The following is a 20,822-nucleotide window of genomic DNA, read 5'->3' on the forward strand; positions in this document are numbered from 1 at the left end:
TTCTAAATTGCAAAATCAAAACGAGGAGCACCGAATTTAAATAAATAAAGGGCAGTATATTAGTATCTGGAACATGAAAACAAGTCAATTCATTGAGTATAAATCACTTATTCCTGTATGTTTTCGAAACCAGCGATGTGGTAAAGCGATCTTCCAAAATGTCTATTTATAGTGAATCATAGTAATGTTCCAACTTGATAGTTGAAGCGTTTTTCTGACATAAAAACTAATTGGAAGGAGTAGGCTATGTTGGTTTTTATAAATGATAAACACTGGTTCAATTTGTATAGGGAATTTGTTTCGAATCATTACACTTTGCTCAGTAACATAACTTGGTCATTTTACAAAATATATCGTAATTATAGTTTGAGTACGATTCATACGTGAGATTATCATGTTGGTTTCACATTACAAACCAAATTCGTTGGTGATAACGAGTACTGTCAAGTAACCATTCTAATGTATCTAAATTGTGAAAATCTTTGACGTTCAGCGTAGATTAGTGCAAGACTGGTGGTCACGGGTTCGATTCTAGCGGAGGTGACAAACATTTGTAAATAGGTTTTATCGTTTTAAAATGTTAAATAAATTGAAAGGCCTCCGGCTTAGAAATGATACTCTTTTACAAACTACTGATGCATTACAAGTACTAGTATTAATTCTTCCATCCAGGGGCGTAGTCAGCGAGGGGGTTCAAGGGGTCCGGACCCCCATTTTCAATTTTTTCGATTACTTGTTTAGTAAACTAATATTATTAGTGAAATAATTCAGCATTACTGACATGTACTGCTGAAAGATCGTTCTCAACAAAGAAACGGGTTAAGGAACTTTTAAGGAACAAAATGGGGCCTTACTATGTCCACTATGGGAAAATCTCAGTTGTCTGGACCCCCCCCCCCCACCCAAAAACATTTTTCCTGGCTACGTTCATGCCTCTATCTTACATCTGTCGACACTTCCATGTCATCACAACATCCGCATTTAAAGAGTGCATTTTTGACAATATTGTACGAAACGAATAATGCGCAGAACGCTTTTGATTGTCTTTTTCACGTTTATTCTATAAAGGACGAATTGCACAGTATAAAAACAGAAATATACGAGATTTGATCTTCAACAGCACTCAGACAGCTGCTGGCGAAGCGGGCAGCGGTGTCCACTATTACAGCTATAAAACTATAAGGGCATCAATCCCAAATGGAAACATTAAGACATACCGGTGAATCTCCTGTACGCGCTTCCGTCCCCAAGGCGAAGCTGACACTAAATGTCAGCCTTTTCCGACTCGCCCGCCGGGACCTCACGTGGAAATCCGCTCGTAATAAAATGTCCACCAACATAAAACGGGGCAATTTGAAATCATAAATAACAAAGTTTACAGATTCAGCAAGAAACGGCCAATAAAAAGTGGCAGCGGTGAGCTGGTGAAGACAGTGCCTGGGCCGCAATTATCCACATTCCTCTACAAACGCGTCCTGATGGCCATTTTTGAAATCGTGGAACTTATCTTCGCATTCAATTATAGTATCCCCGAGCACATGAGTGGTCTCCGAGCCTCGAGTCGGTGGTGTGGTTCGCTCGCTTCGCTCTCGCGCCGAGCATTTCTCGCTTTCAAATTCATCAATTGGTTGTTGAGATATCAACGGGGACAAAACGAGTCGTTTAGGTAAACAGGGTGGCATAAACCAGATATAAGACGGTTTCACGGGCTTAGTACAGAAATAACTGAAATCAAATTGCTCTTAATGGACGTACGTCGTCTGTAGCAATAAATATTTTAAGCCAAATAATTTGGAATATAAATGTTCTGTCACTTACAGATACTGTCTCAATATTAATACGGCCATGCTACTGGAAGATTAAAAACAAATTTATACTTACTAGGAAATTACGCATGGGAAACGGAAACAAATTTATCAACATTTGTTAGTAACTTCAAAATATAGTAAATTAAAGACATACATAATTTAAATCGGTAATTGGAATTCATACATTTGCATCGTTTTATGTTAGAAAAAATTTCACTAAGTTTCGAGGATTGATATTTATGCTCTTCTTCAGGGGTGAAAAAGACCCTAGGGCATGGAAAATGTACGCAATGTGATAATGAACTGCTTGGGTTCATTTGTTGAAGTTTGGATTTGATCCAGTTCGTCAGATAGCACCTATTTATTTTAACTTTGAATCGAAGTCTATTGCCACATTTTTAAAATATTTTAGGGGTACAATAGAAGAGGGTAGATTTCAATCCTCGAAACACCTATAGAGTGAAACACCTTTGATATCAGAAGTTGTTTTAGTCGAGTATTGAATGTTTTGCCACCATAGAGTTGATTGATACCAGGAAGCGTATTGATTAGTCCGACACCAATTTTAGGCGATAAGAGTTCAAAAGCTGTCAATCTGTGTTGTTCAATTCGGGAGTTGTCCTTTTATCTTGTTGTCCCGCTGTTCTCAACCCTGTACCAACTCGCATTTGAGTCGAAAGAACAAAGCGACCTCTAGAATAAAGAGGAAGGATAAATCAGAAATTAAAGTTCCCTTAGGGACTCTTTGCTTTGGAATTTTAAAAGATCTCTGAGCTTTCTTTCGGATTTTAATACTCTTTCAAGTTTGTACTTAGAACAGCTTCCTCATTATATCAGACCTTAAAGCAAATGTGAGATTTATTAGACCGAAATAAGCCATTTTTAATAGATATATCTGAGGACAACCTTAGATGAAATGCTTCCAAATGTGATAAAGACCATTTATGCTGAAGGGATAACGTGAATGCTGTAAACGTATACAGTATACTGAAAGTTGTCGGTTTGAATGTGTAAGTTTCATATATTATGGTTTCCATAATTTTCAAGATTATTATAGACCTGATTATGGTCAAGGTACTAAAATATTATCTGTGGTATCAAAATGTGGTCGTAGAGGTGTAAAAGTTTGTAAATTATGCTAAACTGAATTTTCATTTACGATTATGAATAGTTAAATGTAGTATGTAATTTGGTATATGTTTTTTACAAACTGATAGTTCTACAATTAGATGTACGTAAAACCTTTCTGACGAGTATATTTTTCCTCGTATTCGTTTCCCATTCAGTTCGAACAGTTAACGCAAATTTACAAGACAAACAACAGTATATTGGTAGAAAATACCACTAGAATATTGGTGTCTATAATAAAATCCATATTGTAATTACCTGTTTTAAGAATAAAATAAAGTAATATCTTTTTTTCGTAGAAACTCATCAGTGTCATGATTATTTCGTAGATATGTGCGCATATTTTTAACCAAATCTAAACAAGTCCTTGAGATATTTCAAGATTCTGGTGGTTTAAAAACATTTCAAAATTGTTAATATAAGAGAAAAATAATAAAATGTTCTGTAACGGTTACAATTCCATTAATAACTTCACCATAATGTCAAAGATTTGCCTTCCTTATTTCCGTCTAACCCTCTTGCCTCCCAAGGGAGATCCTAGATACGCTACTGGTGGATACTGTGAATCTTGTAAACATTAGTTGATTTAATGCACGTACACAGTTTAATGCTAAAACAGAAAACGCGTGAAAACGTCTGAAATCTGTATTAATTATCTTAGTTGAGAGCAATTAATTTTCTTTCCGTGGTACTAAAATGGTTAATAGTTTACACCACAAGTAATTGCGTAATTAGTTGCGTACATTATTAATTAACACATGTCACATTCATACATCACTTTAACACGCAAACATTATGTTTCAGTTCTTTATAAAACCGGTTTTTAATCACATTCTTGGTGGTAATATTTTCCGCCAGCAAGTACAACAGAGTCCAACTATTAGCCAGAGTATTGCATACTCTGGCTAATCAAATTGCATGAATTTACATTGATTATCACCGCATGCATTAGCAATTATTATTGCAGCTGCTGATTAATCTGTGTTATTTAAGTAATTATACGTCTGATATACAGTACTGGAATATATCCCGTTTGTCATTAAAGTTCTTAGTATAATACGTCAGATGTGGTGTATGGCCCATGATATATATGTGGACCCATAAGGACTGTAAAAACTGAATGACAGAACATAGCTTAATGCATGGGCAGCTTTGGCGCTCTTTCACCCCAAAATCAATAGAGTACCAAGTTCAAGTCTTTAGGACTTTTCTATCTAAAGTTATCACACATAGGAAAGAACAGACAATGATACACAATTTTAAGAGTGGCCTGTCAGGTAATGATTGTCTGAAGTTCCTCTATGTGTGAATGATTTGGTATTAAAAAAACTCTGAAAATTGGGAATCTTCTCTTATCCCTATGGTGATCATCCAGTGAGTTCCTGGGATTTATTTTTCGATCCACCAAGAATTATAGATTTATTAAATCTACAATTCATTAGCATGTATTCATCCCCGGTTTGGTTAAAGTTGGGAGACGGGTATTTTATCAGCTGGTAACATTAATATACTATCGAGGGTCCATTCTCATTTTATATGGGGGCTGGGCTTTACTGAAACTTTAAATGAGTAGCCTATGTTTTAAATCACTCTGGAACTCATTCTCTCAATTTGAACCCCAAACTGGTTTGACATTTCTGTTCGTAATAGCCAATGGCGCAGTGTAGCAGGTACGGCGGTTATCGCAAGATAACCGAATCAAGCAACGTCGAGTGTGGCTGCTGCTTGGATGGGTGACCGCTGAGCGATCCTGTCCTTGCAAGTAGCCCGCCTGCCCTGCCGTTGGTGGTGGTTCGGAAGTTATCTTTAAGCCGTTGGTGCCCTAACTTATTAGCCTAACTTCGCATGGTGAAATAAGACGCTCTTTAACTGACATCGGTGAAGAAAGATATCCTCCCGGTAGGCCTGATTGATCCAATAATAACTTCCTCAAGCAAGGAACACAAAGTCTGAAGTTTGAGATCCTACATTACAAAATTTTGGGAAAAAATCTTTTCAGGGCTTATTAGCCCTAACTTCACCTGAAAACAAGACATTCTTCGACTTTGGTCAATGATCTCCAAGACTCTTTTTGGATGAACTGTATCTCTAGCACGGAATTTATATCACACTACTCCCAGGATTATTCGTGACCGCTTAAAAATGCTGTGCACATTGAAGAATTCGAACCGGACTCCCTGGATTCATAAGGTGAGACATTAACTACATAGCTACTAGGGTCCACAGTGGTATTCTATACTGCTGTGAATTTCCGAGCAGCACTGACCGTTCTGTGCCAAAAACATGTAAAAGTGTAAAGAACGTTGAGTAAAATATTCTTACCCCTCATGAGGACTTTCTTCAGGCTCCTTCGCGCAGAAGTACAGTTCCAGCGGCGGTTACGGAACTGAAACTGGCACTCCCTGGTGCCCAACTGCACTCCCTTCGTGATTTCCTTGAGTAGCGCCGGCTCGTGCTTGCAGATATCTGCCATCCGGCCCCGCAGCCGCCGTGTCTTCTTGCAGATCATCGTAGGGTCCATCACCACTTGGTTCCCCACCCTGCAACAACATTTTTTATATCAGACTAGAACAATGACCAATCCTAGTGCCAACAGTTTCAAACTGTAGTCAATGATCTCCTACTAAATTCACGTGGAGTGTATTTTAATGGTACTGAAACATTGTTCCATCATTTGGAGAATTCCATCGTGGACTCCAGCTGTCGTTGCTCACTCTTTAGCGTACTCCAAGCTCGTAGTGATTTCGAGCGTTGGTTCTAAAGATGTTATAATATGGACTATCTATGGTGTCCTTCAGTTCTCTTTACTTGGCGCTCTTTTATTTCGAATTATATCATTATATGAATGAAGTTATCTGCTATGTGGAATGAGTTGAATATGCTGACGATACGACTCTCTTTTTAAGATAGAGTAGGAAGGAAAAATTTGGGAGGAAGGGTCCAGACAACTGATATTCTCCCGTGGTGCCGTAGTGGACAGAGAGTAGTAGCCTTATTTTGTTTCTTAAAAAGTTTACCGGTTTCTTTGTTGAGAATGATCTTTCAGCAGTACATGTACCAGTAATACTGAATTATTTAAATAATAATATAGTTAACTAAAAAAGTACTTGAAATAATTGAGAATTTGGGGGGTCCGGACCCCTTGGATCCTCTCTCTGGCTACGCCCTTGCTTTTTAAGGGACAATATCTAAAAATCATTATTTTTATGATTTTGTTTATTCAATATTTATTTCATTGGTAGTAACTTGATAAATATCGACAAATGTCAAATGTTGTGAAGTTTTATGTACGATATCTTTGTTATGCAGTGCGAACCGCTCTTTGTGTGCAAGATTTTTTTAACTAACTGCACTAAGTCTCAAGGGGATTTTCCTTTGAGAGTTGGCCAGGAAAAAATAAGCCTATAGAGTTTGTGCTAGAGTTAACATCTCCCTTGCACCACCTAGTAAAGTGGTATTCTGTAAAAAGTTTAAGAATTCAAATTTGCTTATGGAATGAGACATTGGAGAGTGCTGGAAAATGCATATTGAGACTGCGACATTTAAAAACGTTACTCGACCCAAAATCGTTTACACTACCTTAAAATTAACTAAAACTGAAATTACCTCAGTCAGCCCTTAGGCATCCACAACGGTATATTTTCTGGACTATTACAATAGATGTTAAAGAATTACAGATTTCACTGCAATAGTTGACACAATTTTGACTACTTATTGGAGGAAGTTTTAAATCCAATTTCTAAATACTTTTGTCAGCTTTGTACTGTATCGTATTCCCTTGCAACGTCTAGACCCTAGGGCATCTAACACGACAAATTCTTCGTTCTGTCACGCGTTACACACAGAAAAACCATTCTAATTTAAAACCAATACATAATATTATGAGTCTTATCTAAATAACAAAGTTATCGAGGTAGGGACAACTTCAGACCTGAACAGCATAGAACAACTATGTTCGAACACTTACTATCTCAAGTGGGTGTCAAGATAATCAATAAGTTCCTTGGAGATCTCAAACGAATTAATAAACCCCAACAATTCAGATCTCAACTAAGACACTTTTTGTTTTCAAAGGCATTTTACTCCGTTGATGACTTTACGATGGGCCGCTGGGATGGAAATTAGCATTTTATGATTACTCTATTTCTCCTTTTCTGATATCCAAAACGTATAAAATACATTATATTGTTAAGTTCACACAATAATATGTGGAATTGCCTGTGCCTATGATAACTTAAAGATCAGTGTTATGAAATGACGCTTGCAATAAAATTCTGTTAATTGTTTTACCGCAATAAAGAAAATAAATTATTATTATCATCGAATTAGCAACGATGGTTTTGGTGAGGGTCAAAAAGGAATGTCTAATACTTTGCACGCCTCACCAGTTAGCGTTTCTGGGAAATTTCCCTGAAATTAGCCTGACATTTCACATCGGTTGCGATTGCCAAGTGATCACATGTCAATGTTAACCGACGCTAACATACAGTATACAGTATACATTATACAGAATACTGTATATCGAAGCGAGTAAACAAGCGATACCCCTGGAATAGAGTAACTGCCCGACTCTCCTCCACGCCCCAACCAATAAACAGCTGACTGTCAAACACTGCCTCATGACTCATGTAACTTCACAGATCAGCGTATCCTGTTTATAATGGCCCCTAGGCCCTCCGAGAACTGCTATTTACTCCTATTTATTTTTACGACTATATTAAAAAAAATCAATAGACTCTTTTGTAATTTTTAATTTCCTTGTAGACATTATTAAACTGATATTGCCTACAATGTTACAGGGTGTCCCGTAACTCTCCCACATTATTGTTCAGGTCAAGGGAAACATACTTCACCATTTGAACATTGCTTGGTTTTCCATACGTCTGTCTGGATGTGTTTTTTTATTAAAAAATTAATATCTAATAAATTAAATTATACCAAATTTGGCTCAAATGTTTATGATAACAGGGTCATTTACCAAAAAGTAATGAAATTATCTTTAAGATTTTCAAAATGGCGGTCATTCAAACTTTTAAACTTTGAATATCTTAAAAATCTGAAATTTTTCTCAAGACCTACAAGAATAACAGTTTTTAGAGGATTTAAATCGAATAATAAATAACTGATTTCGAGCAGATTTACTGTGACAAAACATGGGTCCACATCGAGAGCTGCCGTTTATTCAGCGTTTGTATTGTAGGCTATTTCAATGTGGGCCATGTCTTGTCACAGTAAATCTGCTCTAAACCAGCTATTAAAATTCAGACTCCAACTGAAGTTAAATGGATTATTTGTTTCAGTATCTGCCTATTTACTGGAAGTATTTAAAGATAAGATCACATGGCATTGACCACAATTGCACACACATTAATTTTAAACTACTATACGATAATTCGGAAAATGCTAAGATAACAAGTTGAACAAGTCTTTATGTTTGATCTAAATTGCCTAAGCTTTATTCTACCTAAAAGCAAAGCTCTGTTTATATGCAATCTACATCTAGATAAAAAAAACAGAATATTCACAATAAGAATATATATATATATATATATATATATATATATATATATATATATATCCTACCTATTCTATTATGAATAATTGTAAAAAACATCTGCCATAGCCAGAAACACGACGTTTCGAAAAGTGGTATCCGACCTCTTCTTCAGGTGCCGAAACAAATGTTACTTTTTTTAAAGCGGCATAAAAGGACATATGGATTCCACCTCTCAAAACGTAGTGGTTAAGGTTTTGTTAACGCATAACGGTGGCAAAGTCACTACAGGCCTTATATGGCGAACTGAATAATAATATCCCACACCACTGGATTGTGGTAGTGAAAGGGTGATGCCCACAACGTACAATTTTAATCTCAAATAGTACATGTTATTCTACGCCGTAAAACTACCAAAAAAGGTGCTTTGTGGACTGACAACTTTTGGAACGTGTACTTAACAAGGCAGGTAGTGATGAAGGATCCGGTTAAACTACCGGAAGCAGCAGCGATGTGTTGAAGTGTTTATAGTACCATGACGCATGCCAAGTTTACACCGGTTTTATTTGACTTATATTATGTGCGAAGCAGTGACTACTTTACGGCTGGTTCTGTCCAAATAACGTCTTTCACACCTCACTCCTACACCCCGGTAGCCCTTAACGTCTTCTCCCCCCTCGGCAGTTCTCTCGACTCACCGTAGAATACTAGGCCTAAGTTATCCAGCTCTAGATGAACGAGGCTATAGTCAATCATCGATTTGTATTTATACCCAGCAAGGTAAGAGTGACAAAATTTATACCGAACACGTGTCGCTTACTAGAATTCGCTAAAAGGTGTAAAGCTCATTTTATTTCGGAGCTGTGATGCGGACAGACAGACATAGATACAAAAATTATTTTTAATATCCTCCTCCCCCCCCCCCGAAAAGCAAACGAAAAATTGTGCCCTTATACTAAATGATAGACTTCAATGACGTTCACCCCGGGTAGGGTACGATAAGCGGACCCGGTTTTTTATATCGAAATTGGCAAACGATATTACTTAATCATAACCATCGATATAATCAATCGATACTGATTAATGATTTTGAACAATTAACTTAAATAATCTATACCAATAGCTGTAAACACTTTCAAATAATACAGATAGGGTAATATTTCAAATTTACATAAGTAAGATTTGATTAAGATGGCAGTCAATTTAAAAATAACTACACGCTTTGAAAGATGATAAGACGTGGTTTTACGTGGCTTCAACATGTTGGACTCGTACCGAAAAACCCATTATGTGAAATTTGTGAGAAAGAAACAGCTGTAACTGTGAAAGGAGCAAATATGGTCGTCTTCAGTTTTCCTAATTTTGGTTATAATAATTTGTCTCATCACTGTAAATATTAAGTTTATGTTTTACTTTAAAACATATGATTGTTATTGAAGACTATAGATACTTTTATATCGATTGATAGTCTAGAATTTGAGATGCGAATATTAGGTATCGATGATTATATTCTTTGATATATAAAACCGGATCCGCTTATCCCCTTCATCCCAATCACATTGGTGAATATGCGCTATCATAACACTCAGTCTTGACTACGTAGAAATCAAGTTTTAAACCAATTTTAAAGTATATGAAACTTTCTCTAATTGACAATTTTATGCTACATGAGCACTACATTAACAATGACTTACCCCCTACAATTTATTTTTTTAGAATAAAACCATCACACATATACAACAAAAGATGGTGTATGCTTGGGTAGGTAGACTAAATTTTAAATATTAAAGTCACATGATCGTCCTCGGTTTGTTTATACATTTTTTTTTATTGCGCAATTTACTCGCTGCCATCTTGATTACACCAAAACGTTTGCTACTGCAGTTAAATACTATGAAGGGACATGCAGAATCATCGAACTCAGTGTATATAGATATACAGCTTCGACCAAAACGTTATATAGCTCCAAAAGGCTATAGGTCAGTTCGCTTTCGAAATATGTGGTCGGAAGACAGACAGACAGGCGGAAATTATTTCTCCAGTCCCTCAAGTGTTAGACTTCACTGACCCTCAGCGAATAACAATTTAACTGTTAACAATACAATTTATTTGTTTAAAGTAAAAGTTTTGGTTATCCTTTTCAGAAAGGTATGCGTATCAGTTTATATTTTTTATATGACTGACATTATAAACCTACGAATTATGAAGCACCTTTAGAAACACTTACATTTATATCTACGAAAGTGAAAGTTATTTGATGTTTTACGTCAGGAAAGTTCCCCACATCCTTATATCCGTGCTAATTCTAATTCTAGGAAACAAGAATTGCACAATCACGGAAAACACGGTCGTAATTAGTAATACAGTATATTCTATGACGTTATTCCACACTTCAATGTAGTACTTCATCCGATTGCTTTCACATACCTGTGGTTAAAACAAAACAGATTTTGAATAAAAATAGCACAGAAAATGTAAAATACAAAATTCTAATTGCAGAAACTGATTGTTGCGCGCATTCCACCGGCCAGGCCTAGTACGATATTGATGGTCTACAGTGTTCGGCTCCAATGTACATAATAGTTATCGATTCATTGTTACGCTAAAACATTTCTGAAACTGCTGTTACACTTAGAACTGAACAATTCAAAGACCGTGACTAATGTTTAATGATAGATCTAATGAAAAAATAACAATGAAGTAATAGGTTGGAATATACATCAGTCGGCATTTGTGCTCACATAAATGTCCATAATATGTTCACTAATAGTATAAACTGATTAGAGATTAAACTATGATGATCATTATTGTTTAGTTTTCAAGCGTTAGGCAATAATGAAAAGAGAACTATTACAGAAAGAACAAGTAAGCCAAGATTGTTTTGATTGCAAAATCCCTCAAAAGATGTCTTAAGATGTCTAATATTCTCTAAAATGACATAAAATAAGTTTTCGCGGGTACGTGTTTAACAATAAACAATAAGAATTTATATTATTTCCAAATAGCATGTCTAGATTCTCTAATTCTCAGGTCCAATAACGTAGTTTATGTGATTCCATGTTCGATTTTTTTTACGATTGAAAGATTAAAAGTAAAAGTAAAAAGTAAAAGATACGTTTGAAGGATTGTGAAAGAAAAAAGATTTTTTCGGAAATATGCCATCGTTCAGTGATACAATTATAATTTTTTAGAATTCATTATCACGCAACTCGAATTGACTTGTTGAATTATAATTTGAAAAAAAATTTAGGCCTACTCTAAATAATTACAGTTAAATTCTGATCTAAAGCCAAATTTTGAAGGACACATCACTGTGAAGGAAACAGGATTTTTCCGGACATTTGCCATCGTTCAATGAAAAAAAAAAAAATAGTAACACTACGTTTCGAGATCTGCGATCTGATCTCTTCTTCAGGTAAGTAACTAACCTAATACATAAAACAAACTAGGTAATGTCCGGAAAATCCTGTTTCCTTCACAATCCTTCCATCGTCAAAAATAAACCTCAAACAAAGGACACTGTTACAGTACTATAACCATAGTTTTTGGAGCTGAGTTTTATGTTTAGTGCGGGCACAGGAATATTGTACCCACACCCTGGTGATATGAAAGGTAGGCGCGGACACCGTCCTTGGGCGTCTACCAATAAGGATGGTGGGCGGCTCCGCCCAGGATCCGTTCATTGGCTAAATCCTCTTCAAATAAAACCAATTTGTCCCGCATATTGTCTATTACTGGACCAGGATGTTCGCGGACCGCAGGCACACAAGGAATCGCTTTGTCGATACTCGAGGAAAATCAAGCTATTAAATTACCATGTACAGATAGCGTACGCTAAATAAGGCTTGGTTGTGTACGCGCAGTGATTTGCTAGGCTCTGTGCAGCATGGAAATGACGCAATCATGCTTGTCTGCTCGACGCCAGGCTGAGCCACTGTCGCGTACTGCGCAGACGCGGACACCGCGCATGAATGCGAATTGCGCATTACGCGCGTGCGTAGTGACAGCGCAGACTCCTCCATTGTGAATGCCTATTTACTGGAGATCTTTCGATTCACGATTGATTGTTACAGCTTTCTTGGCTCAATAACAACAATGACAATAAAGGTAACAGGATTCTCCAGACGTTTGCCATCTTTTGCAGTAATACAAAAAGTTGGTAAGATCGGTGGTGTTTGAAATAGCTACTTACAATACAGGTGCGAAAGTCATCGTATGCCCGTAGTTGTCAGCTGACTTTTTCCTCCCAAACATTAGATTCTCTATATACATATCAAACAATTTAAGTTCCGTTTTGACAGACCTATGTTCAAACGAGTGGTTTTAACACCCAAATGAATTATAAAATAGTGGAGATGTAGCCTCGGAAAATGTTTGATAAATATATATATTAGGCTACAATAATAAACCATTTTAACACTTTTGAGGTGTGTTATAGACGTGCAAAAATGTTAGAAAGGTTTATATATTGTGTATATATAAAGTAGTAATAACCTACGTTTCCAAGGAAGAATAGTGACTGAATTATGAAATGTTGGGTAGAGTACAAAAGCGGACCCGGTTTTTATATCGATTAGTATCGATGAACTTAATATTCGTATATCGAATACGAGTCTATCCATCATATCAACATTCCCATATTCATAATAACAATCATATTTGAAATTAAATTAATAATATAATACACATATAGGCTAATCAATCTCATAAATAATAAAGGAGTTATAAAGATCAAACAAGCAACTAGAACTGGAAATAGGTAAAAGTCATAAATAATAACGAAATGATAACAATAGAACAAACGTGTATAACAAAAATACGAAATATGCTAACTATGTGTATATTTTCCTGGGTAGGGATGATCAACCACTTTCAAGAATTTATTGAAAGCATCCTCTCTAGAAAACCGCACTTCTCTTTTCTGTAAAAATACAGACATTAGGTCGGCTGACATCCCAATTTTTTAACTTCGATTCACGGGCCTCCACGAGCATTCAACTGTCTGTTATTGTCTATAAAAAAATCATACGTTTATTATATGAAGAAGTAGTTATACAATTTAACTATCGTGCAAAATCAGTATCGGTTGGTTATATCGATGGTCACTATCGTTTGTCAATATCGTTATAAAAACCGGGTCCGCTTATCGTACTCTACCCGAAATGTCAGTTAATCTGTTAAAAGATTTCGTGTGCTTTTTTGCATCGTGATGGTATCGATCAATATTCGTATCGAAAGTTCCATTGTGGGGCTCGATAGTGTTTTCCACTGCAGTCTCCCCCCCCCTCCCCTCAGTAAGTCACTTTCGACACTAGTAATGAAATATAATATTGTTTGAATTTATTTATTATTTATTGTTTGAGTATGAATGATACGAAAGGATACTGCCTCGTCCTCAAAGTTAGGCGACATTGTTTTCATCCATGTAAAGATAGCCAATGTCCGAAATCTTGTTATTCTTACAAAACACGTTCTGTCCAATAAAGAAGTACGCAATATTGGAAAGACATGCAGCTGCCATCTTAAAAAAAGTTAAAAGTGAATTAATGAATATTTTGAACGTTTCAAAAGCAACTATGTTCAACAGATCTTTCTTGATTTTTAAGCCACAACCATAATTACGAAAGTGTAACAATGTATTGCAATTAATCAAATATCTATATTTTCTTCACTGTATTATTGTGGATAATGTTTCAAATTTGACATGTCACCGACGTTTTTGTACTGGCAAAGGACGTTGCCAACGAGGGGGTTCAAGAGGTCCGAACTCCCCCCGAATTTTAAAATTTTCAATTACTTTTATTAGTAATCCATTATTATTATTTAAATAATTCAGTATTATTGGCATGTACTGCTGACAGATCGTTGTTAACAAAGAAACGGGCCAAGAACTTTTTAAGGAACAAAATGGGACTTTACTCTCTGTCCACTACGGGAAAAGATCAGCTGTGTGGCCTCCCCCCCCCCCAAATGTTTTTCTGGCTTGTGTACAGGAAGTCAAATACAAACACCACCTTGATATCTTATTATATACACAGAATCAAAATCTACTATTTAAATGCATTTTGGTGTTATTATTTAAAATGTGTAATACAATTTTATTTATTTTCCCTATAGAACACAAATGCAGTTAATTGTACTCCATTCGAACATTTCTATAGCAGCGTTTTGAAATTTTAAGACGAGAAGAACGTATGGGATTTAAACAATATCTGAATGATGTAAACTTAAAAAAAAACTTATTTGTTCTATCTTTATGTTGCTGTGAATTAAAAATTTTTCAGTTAGTAATACGAGGTAGGAGTACACCACACCACGTTTAGGCCACAGAATTTGCCTAGGTCCACTGCATTGACTGATAGAAAGAGAGAGAATCATATGAAAAAGAAATGTTTGTATCTCCCGGAAACAAAAGATAATTAGTTTTACCTACTGAATGATGACGCTCAACCAAATTCCATGCTTGAACATGCAACATCATAGAACAAATTCCTGTATGTAAAAAAACGAAGTTTCATGCAAAATTCCAAGTCTACAGATAAACTCTTTCTCGGGGTATCGTATACATTATACATTCACATTTTGTTAATGAGATTGCGATTCATATCATTGCTGAAAAAACTTTTGAATGTGTTGGAATAATTAGGCTATATATATTTTTCTTTTTGTGTATGAATAAATATCACACGTTAAAATCCATTTTGGGTGTAGGCCTTACTGGGTTATGGTGAAAGCTTACTTTAGGTACCTCACAATAATTGTTGTTTTTTTTTTTTTAAGGAAAATGTTTAAAAATTAAATTAAAAAAAACAGCAGATAAAATCAATTATTTATAGTACTTATTCTCGTTGTCATCATGATTACCTATGCGACCAAAGTAAATATATTCGTTACCGCTCATCCAAATCCCATAGTCAATGCACAATCATCGAAGTAAGTTTTTTTTTTTTTTTTTTTTTTTTTTTTTTTTTTTTTTTTTTTTTTCAAAAAGAAATGAAGCCTCTTGCACAATACCAAGCCTATATGTTAATTCGTTTCAAACATTCAATCGACAGACAGAAATTAAAATTTTTCCAGCCTCACGAGTGATAGACTTTGCTAAAGCTCAGCCAAAAAGGAGTTATACATGTTCGATTGTTATTCATGAATTCTTGTCAATACTGATTGAGATGTAATATGAAAATAAAATAATCCACTCTTAAATTCCTGCAGTATTACATTATAAGACCTTTGCAACTTATTTATGGCTGAGAGTTAGCGAAGACATCAGTGTGGAAAGGTACGTAGCCTGCTCTCAATAGAACGGTAAAATGTATCAATTTGATTACTTCCCATTATAACATTAGCGAAATCCAAAAATTAAGTTACCGGTATTTTATTTACTCGTATTTATTTTAGTTGTTCAAATAAAACGTGGTATGATAACTTGTGAAAACACTATAGTTAAAATAAAATATACACGGTTCTGTGTATGCATTGTATCAGTAGTAAGGTGACTATTATTTTGTAAAACAACGCAATGACTTCTGTAAAATGAAATTTTATTTGAATTTCATAGGCCTTTCTGACATATTATGTTTAAGTGGAAATACAAGAAAAATTTAAGCCACTTTGTTATTATAGTGCTATATAAAGTAGGCTACATGAGCATAACATACATATATTATGTGTGTTGTATTCTATTATTATAGACTATTACGTTTTTATACTTTCGTACGGCACAAAAAGACGTTGTCTGTTATATTCTACGGATCAATTAGGTATTACATTTAAATGATAAATTAAACAAATCTTTTCACTACACGAATACTGTGAAAGCTGGTTGGCTAATAAACAAGTAGAGGCAGGCATTACTCAGAGTTGACAAGTCGTTTGCTCTCCATCACCTGGCCTGTTGGTCTAGGGGTATGATTCTCGCTTCGGGTGCGAGAGGTCCCGGGTTCAAATCCCGGACAGGCCCAATATTTTTGCATGTTAAAAACTCTAGTTTCCGAATAGCATGTTATTGTTTTTATGTTTTGCATTATATTACTTGTGTTTTTTTTTAAATAAAAGCATTACATTATGGTTTATGCAAAAAAATAAAATAAATGCTTTCTTAATCAATAAAACAATTTTATACTGAACAAAAATATTTTTAAATAAAATTGAACTATGTATTAAAATACTTTATTTAATTCATTACTTTATACTTGATTCAGTAATTTAATATTATTTAATGGCTAAAAAATATTCTAAAATTACAAAACTACATTTTAATTTTAATTACATTTTCTGTAATTGAAAGTAAAAGTTACCATATTAAATGTAAGTAAAATAATAAAATAAGTCAATACTAATAAGTAGTTGTAAATAAGTAAATATAAGTAAAAGTTACATATGTTATATAAATTTAGGTGAAAATTTATTTTAAAATTATTTATTATACTATTTATTTCCTGTTGGTGGTATTCTACCCCTATTCAGACTTTTGTTGAACAAATATATTGTAGCTTTAAATTTAAATATCTGTATAGAGGTTGTTACGGAATTCATATGGAATATTTTCAAGGATTCTTCCTTAGGTCAATGCAAGCACGTAATACCATTTCCTACGCCTAAATTCTTGTTTTATATCCTCCTATGTAACTGCATTAGTTGTTTACATCAGAAATCTCAAGAAATATATAAGATTTTTCTACCATGAGTTCAGAATAATTAAAATTGCTAAATTACTTATTGTCGGAAGTGTACTTTTCCAGCTACAACAGTATATATTATAATCAAAATTAAGTTGAGACATGCCGTGAAAGATATGGAGGTTTTATCGTAATTTAAAGATAAAGCACAGGATAAAGCATGTACACTAAGTTATTTATTACTATTACAGGATATTCATAAAATATAGACTTATTGCTAAACATTTTTGAGAACTTAATTGACACAGAACTTGAAATCATGTTGTGCCGAAGACTTTAAGACGAATTTTGAAATTTATACTGCCAACATAAATAAGGTGGTAAAGAATTTTACGATATACTACACTATACAAACACTAGTCATCCTCCAAAGTAAAATGTTGATAGGCAAATTGCACAGTTCGAAATCTGTGTATCGAAAAGACATCATTTTGTCAAACAGAAGTATTATTATTATCAATTTATTATGCGTTATTTCTTCTATACATGTCATATACAGTAGCAATGGAGAATTCCAAAGATATTTCAAACAGATTTTATTCAAACAGATATTTATATCACATAAAATATCAATAAGAAGCACATTTGAATTACTGAAACGAAAAAGTAAATTAATTTCCATAATAATAACATTATAATATTGCCTAGTATTTGCATATTACAAGGAATGCTATTAACACAGAGATAAATATAATATTTAAATAATAACGTTAGAATATTTAGGTAAAAACTAAATTTGACAAGCGGGTAAAATGTTACTCAATACATTTTAAGAAATTTAAATCATTATTCATAAACTAAATTAATTTTTACCAAAAACTCTTTTTATGTGGGAAAATACGTTGAAGATAATGTTTAGAGAATTTCGTACTCGAATATTTTGTAGCGGTTACTCCCTTTAAAAAAGAAGTGAGTGTTCAAAGCTCGCCTCTAGAGCGGGGGAGGAGAGTGTTTCTTACTACCATCGGTTGCGGCCAACGAACTATACTACGTAGTATAGTTCGTTGGTTGCGGCTCGTGTGGTCAAATTTCTCACTCAGAGCTATAAACTATTAAAAACACAAATAAAAATAAATAATACATAAAACAGTTCACAAACATTGGAATCCACCAAAAACTCCCTAATGTCTTATAATAACAGAACTTGGGAACCCAAAAGACTGCGGCTTAAGAACTAATCCGTGAGAAAACCGGCCGAAGATCACTGTAGGCTAAAGTGTTTTTATATGTATAACAGTGTAGTGGGGTCCCGGGCGCGCCTACCCAAACAGCACTACGCCCTGCCCCGGGCCCGCGCCTGCTGCAAACAAGGCGCTAACCTACTCATTGTGAGCAGAGAGCTCCTACAATATTTGTTGTTTTCCCAGTATTTAATGGTGAGCAAACTAGCTGAAAAGGTCGCTTCACGGTTTAGTGTTTGTAGAACCAGCGACCCGGGTAACAGCAGAGATTACCGAAACCTCTTCGGGTACAAAAACATCCGCACTTCTTCCGTCTCTGATCCTCTTCCGAGAGCAACGATCGTCTCCTTGGGGCAGTGACTGAACTGAGGATGAGACAACATGATGATCAATAGAGGATGAAACACCATGATGAGCATCAAAGAATTTGCGGATAAGTGATGGAGGAACGTATGTTCGTATTAAAAAGAGAATACGAATCTTCTTCCGACTCTGATTCTCTTCCGAGAGCAACGATCGTCTTCTTGGGGCAGTGACTGAACTAAGGATGAGACAACGTGATAATCAATAACACCAAAGAATTTGCGGTAATGATGAAGGAACGTATGTTCGTATTAAAAAGAAAATACGAATCTTCTTCCGACTCTGATCCTCATCCGCGAGCACTGATCGTCTTCTTGGGGCAGTGACTGAACTGAGGATGAGACAACATGATGATCAATAGCACCAAAGAATTTGAGGTAATGATGGAGGAACGTATGTTCTTATTAAAAATAAAAGGTAGTAAAAATAATTAAATATCTATACACGAGCGTGTAAATTTCTATTTGAAAATATTCATATGGTGAAACGAAATTTCGGGGTTCTTGATCCACCATTATCCTCTAGGTACACCCCTGCGAACCAATTAAACTTTTCAGTTTCACGTGGATTCAGAACCATGGGATTATGGATCAAAACTAGATTCTCTTTCACAATAACTCCAAAACCATACTCAAAACCTTGTGATATCCGATCTACATGGCCGTTTCATGGACTCAGTCATTTTTTCCAATTAGTGTATTTCTCTAGTAAGCCTATGTTTCGTTTATGATTGGCTAAACTTCAAACTAAAGCTATAGTAGATAATGCCTACTTTTTTAGTAAAATAAACGTAACATTTTCTTTTTCTGGTACACAGTGTAAACTAGACAAAAAATATTAATCCCTACCTCCCCCCCCCACCAGAAAATCGTCATCCAGTTCAGTTATTTGGGAATTAAATAAATTTATTTTTAGTTTAGTTTTCATGTTTGACATTCTAAATACCCTGAATATACTTTCATAATAACACGCTAAAAAAGGAAAAACAAGGAAATCAAGTTGGATGTAAAGTTGCTTTAAACTATTAGACCTCTCTTTTCTTCAGTGCAGAATTTATGAAAAGGAGTTTGTCAACTTGTAGTAGATTATTTGATTATGGAATATGTCCAGAGATAAAAGTCTACATATCTAAAAACTGACACTTTTTAGCTTAAAAAATTTACGTAAAGTGACAATACATTTGTGAAACAAATCAGTAAAAAATCAATTAATGATTATTCTAAACCTTACAAAATTGCTATAAAAATATGAATAATGGTAGTTTGGTTTCACAGTTGTTGAAAAGAAATACAATAATTATGAAACAAACCATTTTCCATCAAAATAAACAGGAAACCCAAAACGATTCGAAAACACAAAAAACAATTATGGAGTATTATCATCTACTGACTAAATACTCAACTTCAAGAAAAAGTATCAATTAAAATTTAGTAACAAATCGTTTATCTTAATATTTATTAGCAATTATTCCTAAGGAAAATGTAATTAATCATCATTGTATATATTAACAGTTTTGCGTTTTAATAAGTTTGTTCATGTTCGTGTAAAATAAAGTAGACAAGAACAAATATTCATATCTGTAATACTTCACTTTCGTTATCTTGTTAAGTTTGTTCTCAATGTTTACAGAGCAGCGCATTGTAGTTGAGCGCATTACCGCTAGAGCGCTCTGTGTCGAGTAACGAGCCCGTCGGGCCTGCGCATGCGCACAGCGCGCTGCCACAGCCACAGCCACTGCCACTGCACTTCACATTGCTCACTGCCACCACAATCAGATAACCTCGCGTTTAAATCTTATCAAAACTGTTTCGAATTGCAAGTGTTATCTGTGGACAAAGCCCGCGCTTTCGACGGCGGCGACGCGGAGTTACTATAAATCTGGTCTAATTATGCTGACTGCCGCGAGACAGCGCTGCTGTCATGGTTCGTACTGAGCCCACACACGCTCTCTGCTGAGCTAGGAAACTCACTTCAACACTTACTGCTTATTTTTCTGAGTTTCAAACTACATTTAATTGTTACCGGTATTAGAATTATACATTAAATTTGTTCATGAGTATTTGACAATTCAATTAATATACGAAGGAAAATTATTATTTTGAGAAATTAAAGCATTATAAATTTCATATTAGAGACAAAAGTGAACCTAAAATATTTTAAAAACTGCTAT

General features: G+C 34.9%; 1 protein-coding gene and 1 non-coding gene across 2 annotated transcripts in view; one reads left to right on the forward strand and one right to left on the reverse strand.

Annotated features, from left to right (window-relative positions):
- The window catches only part of LOC124364137 (protein Wnt-6), a 54,931-nt gene that overhangs the window by 15,456 nt on the left and 18,653 nt on the right, over window positions 1-20,822 (reverse strand). The window contains exon 2 of the mRNA XM_046819365.1: window positions 5,259-5,476. Coding sequence (XP_046675321.1) covers window positions 5,259-5,476 — 218 coding nt within the window. The remainder of the gene's footprint in view (window positions 1-5,258; window positions 5,477-20,822) is intronic.
- Window positions 16,319-16,390, forward strand: Trnap-cgg. Its single transcript has one exon. It is a non-coding gene; the product is annotated as a tRNA-Pro (tRNA).

Source organism: Homalodisca vitripennis, chromosome 6 (assembly GCF_021130785.1).
Source record: "Homalodisca vitripennis isolate AUS2020 chromosome 6, UT_GWSS_2.1, whole genome shotgun sequence".
Taxonomy (NCBI): Eukaryota; Metazoa; Arthropoda; class Insecta; order Hemiptera; family Cicadellidae; genus Homalodisca; species Homalodisca vitripennis.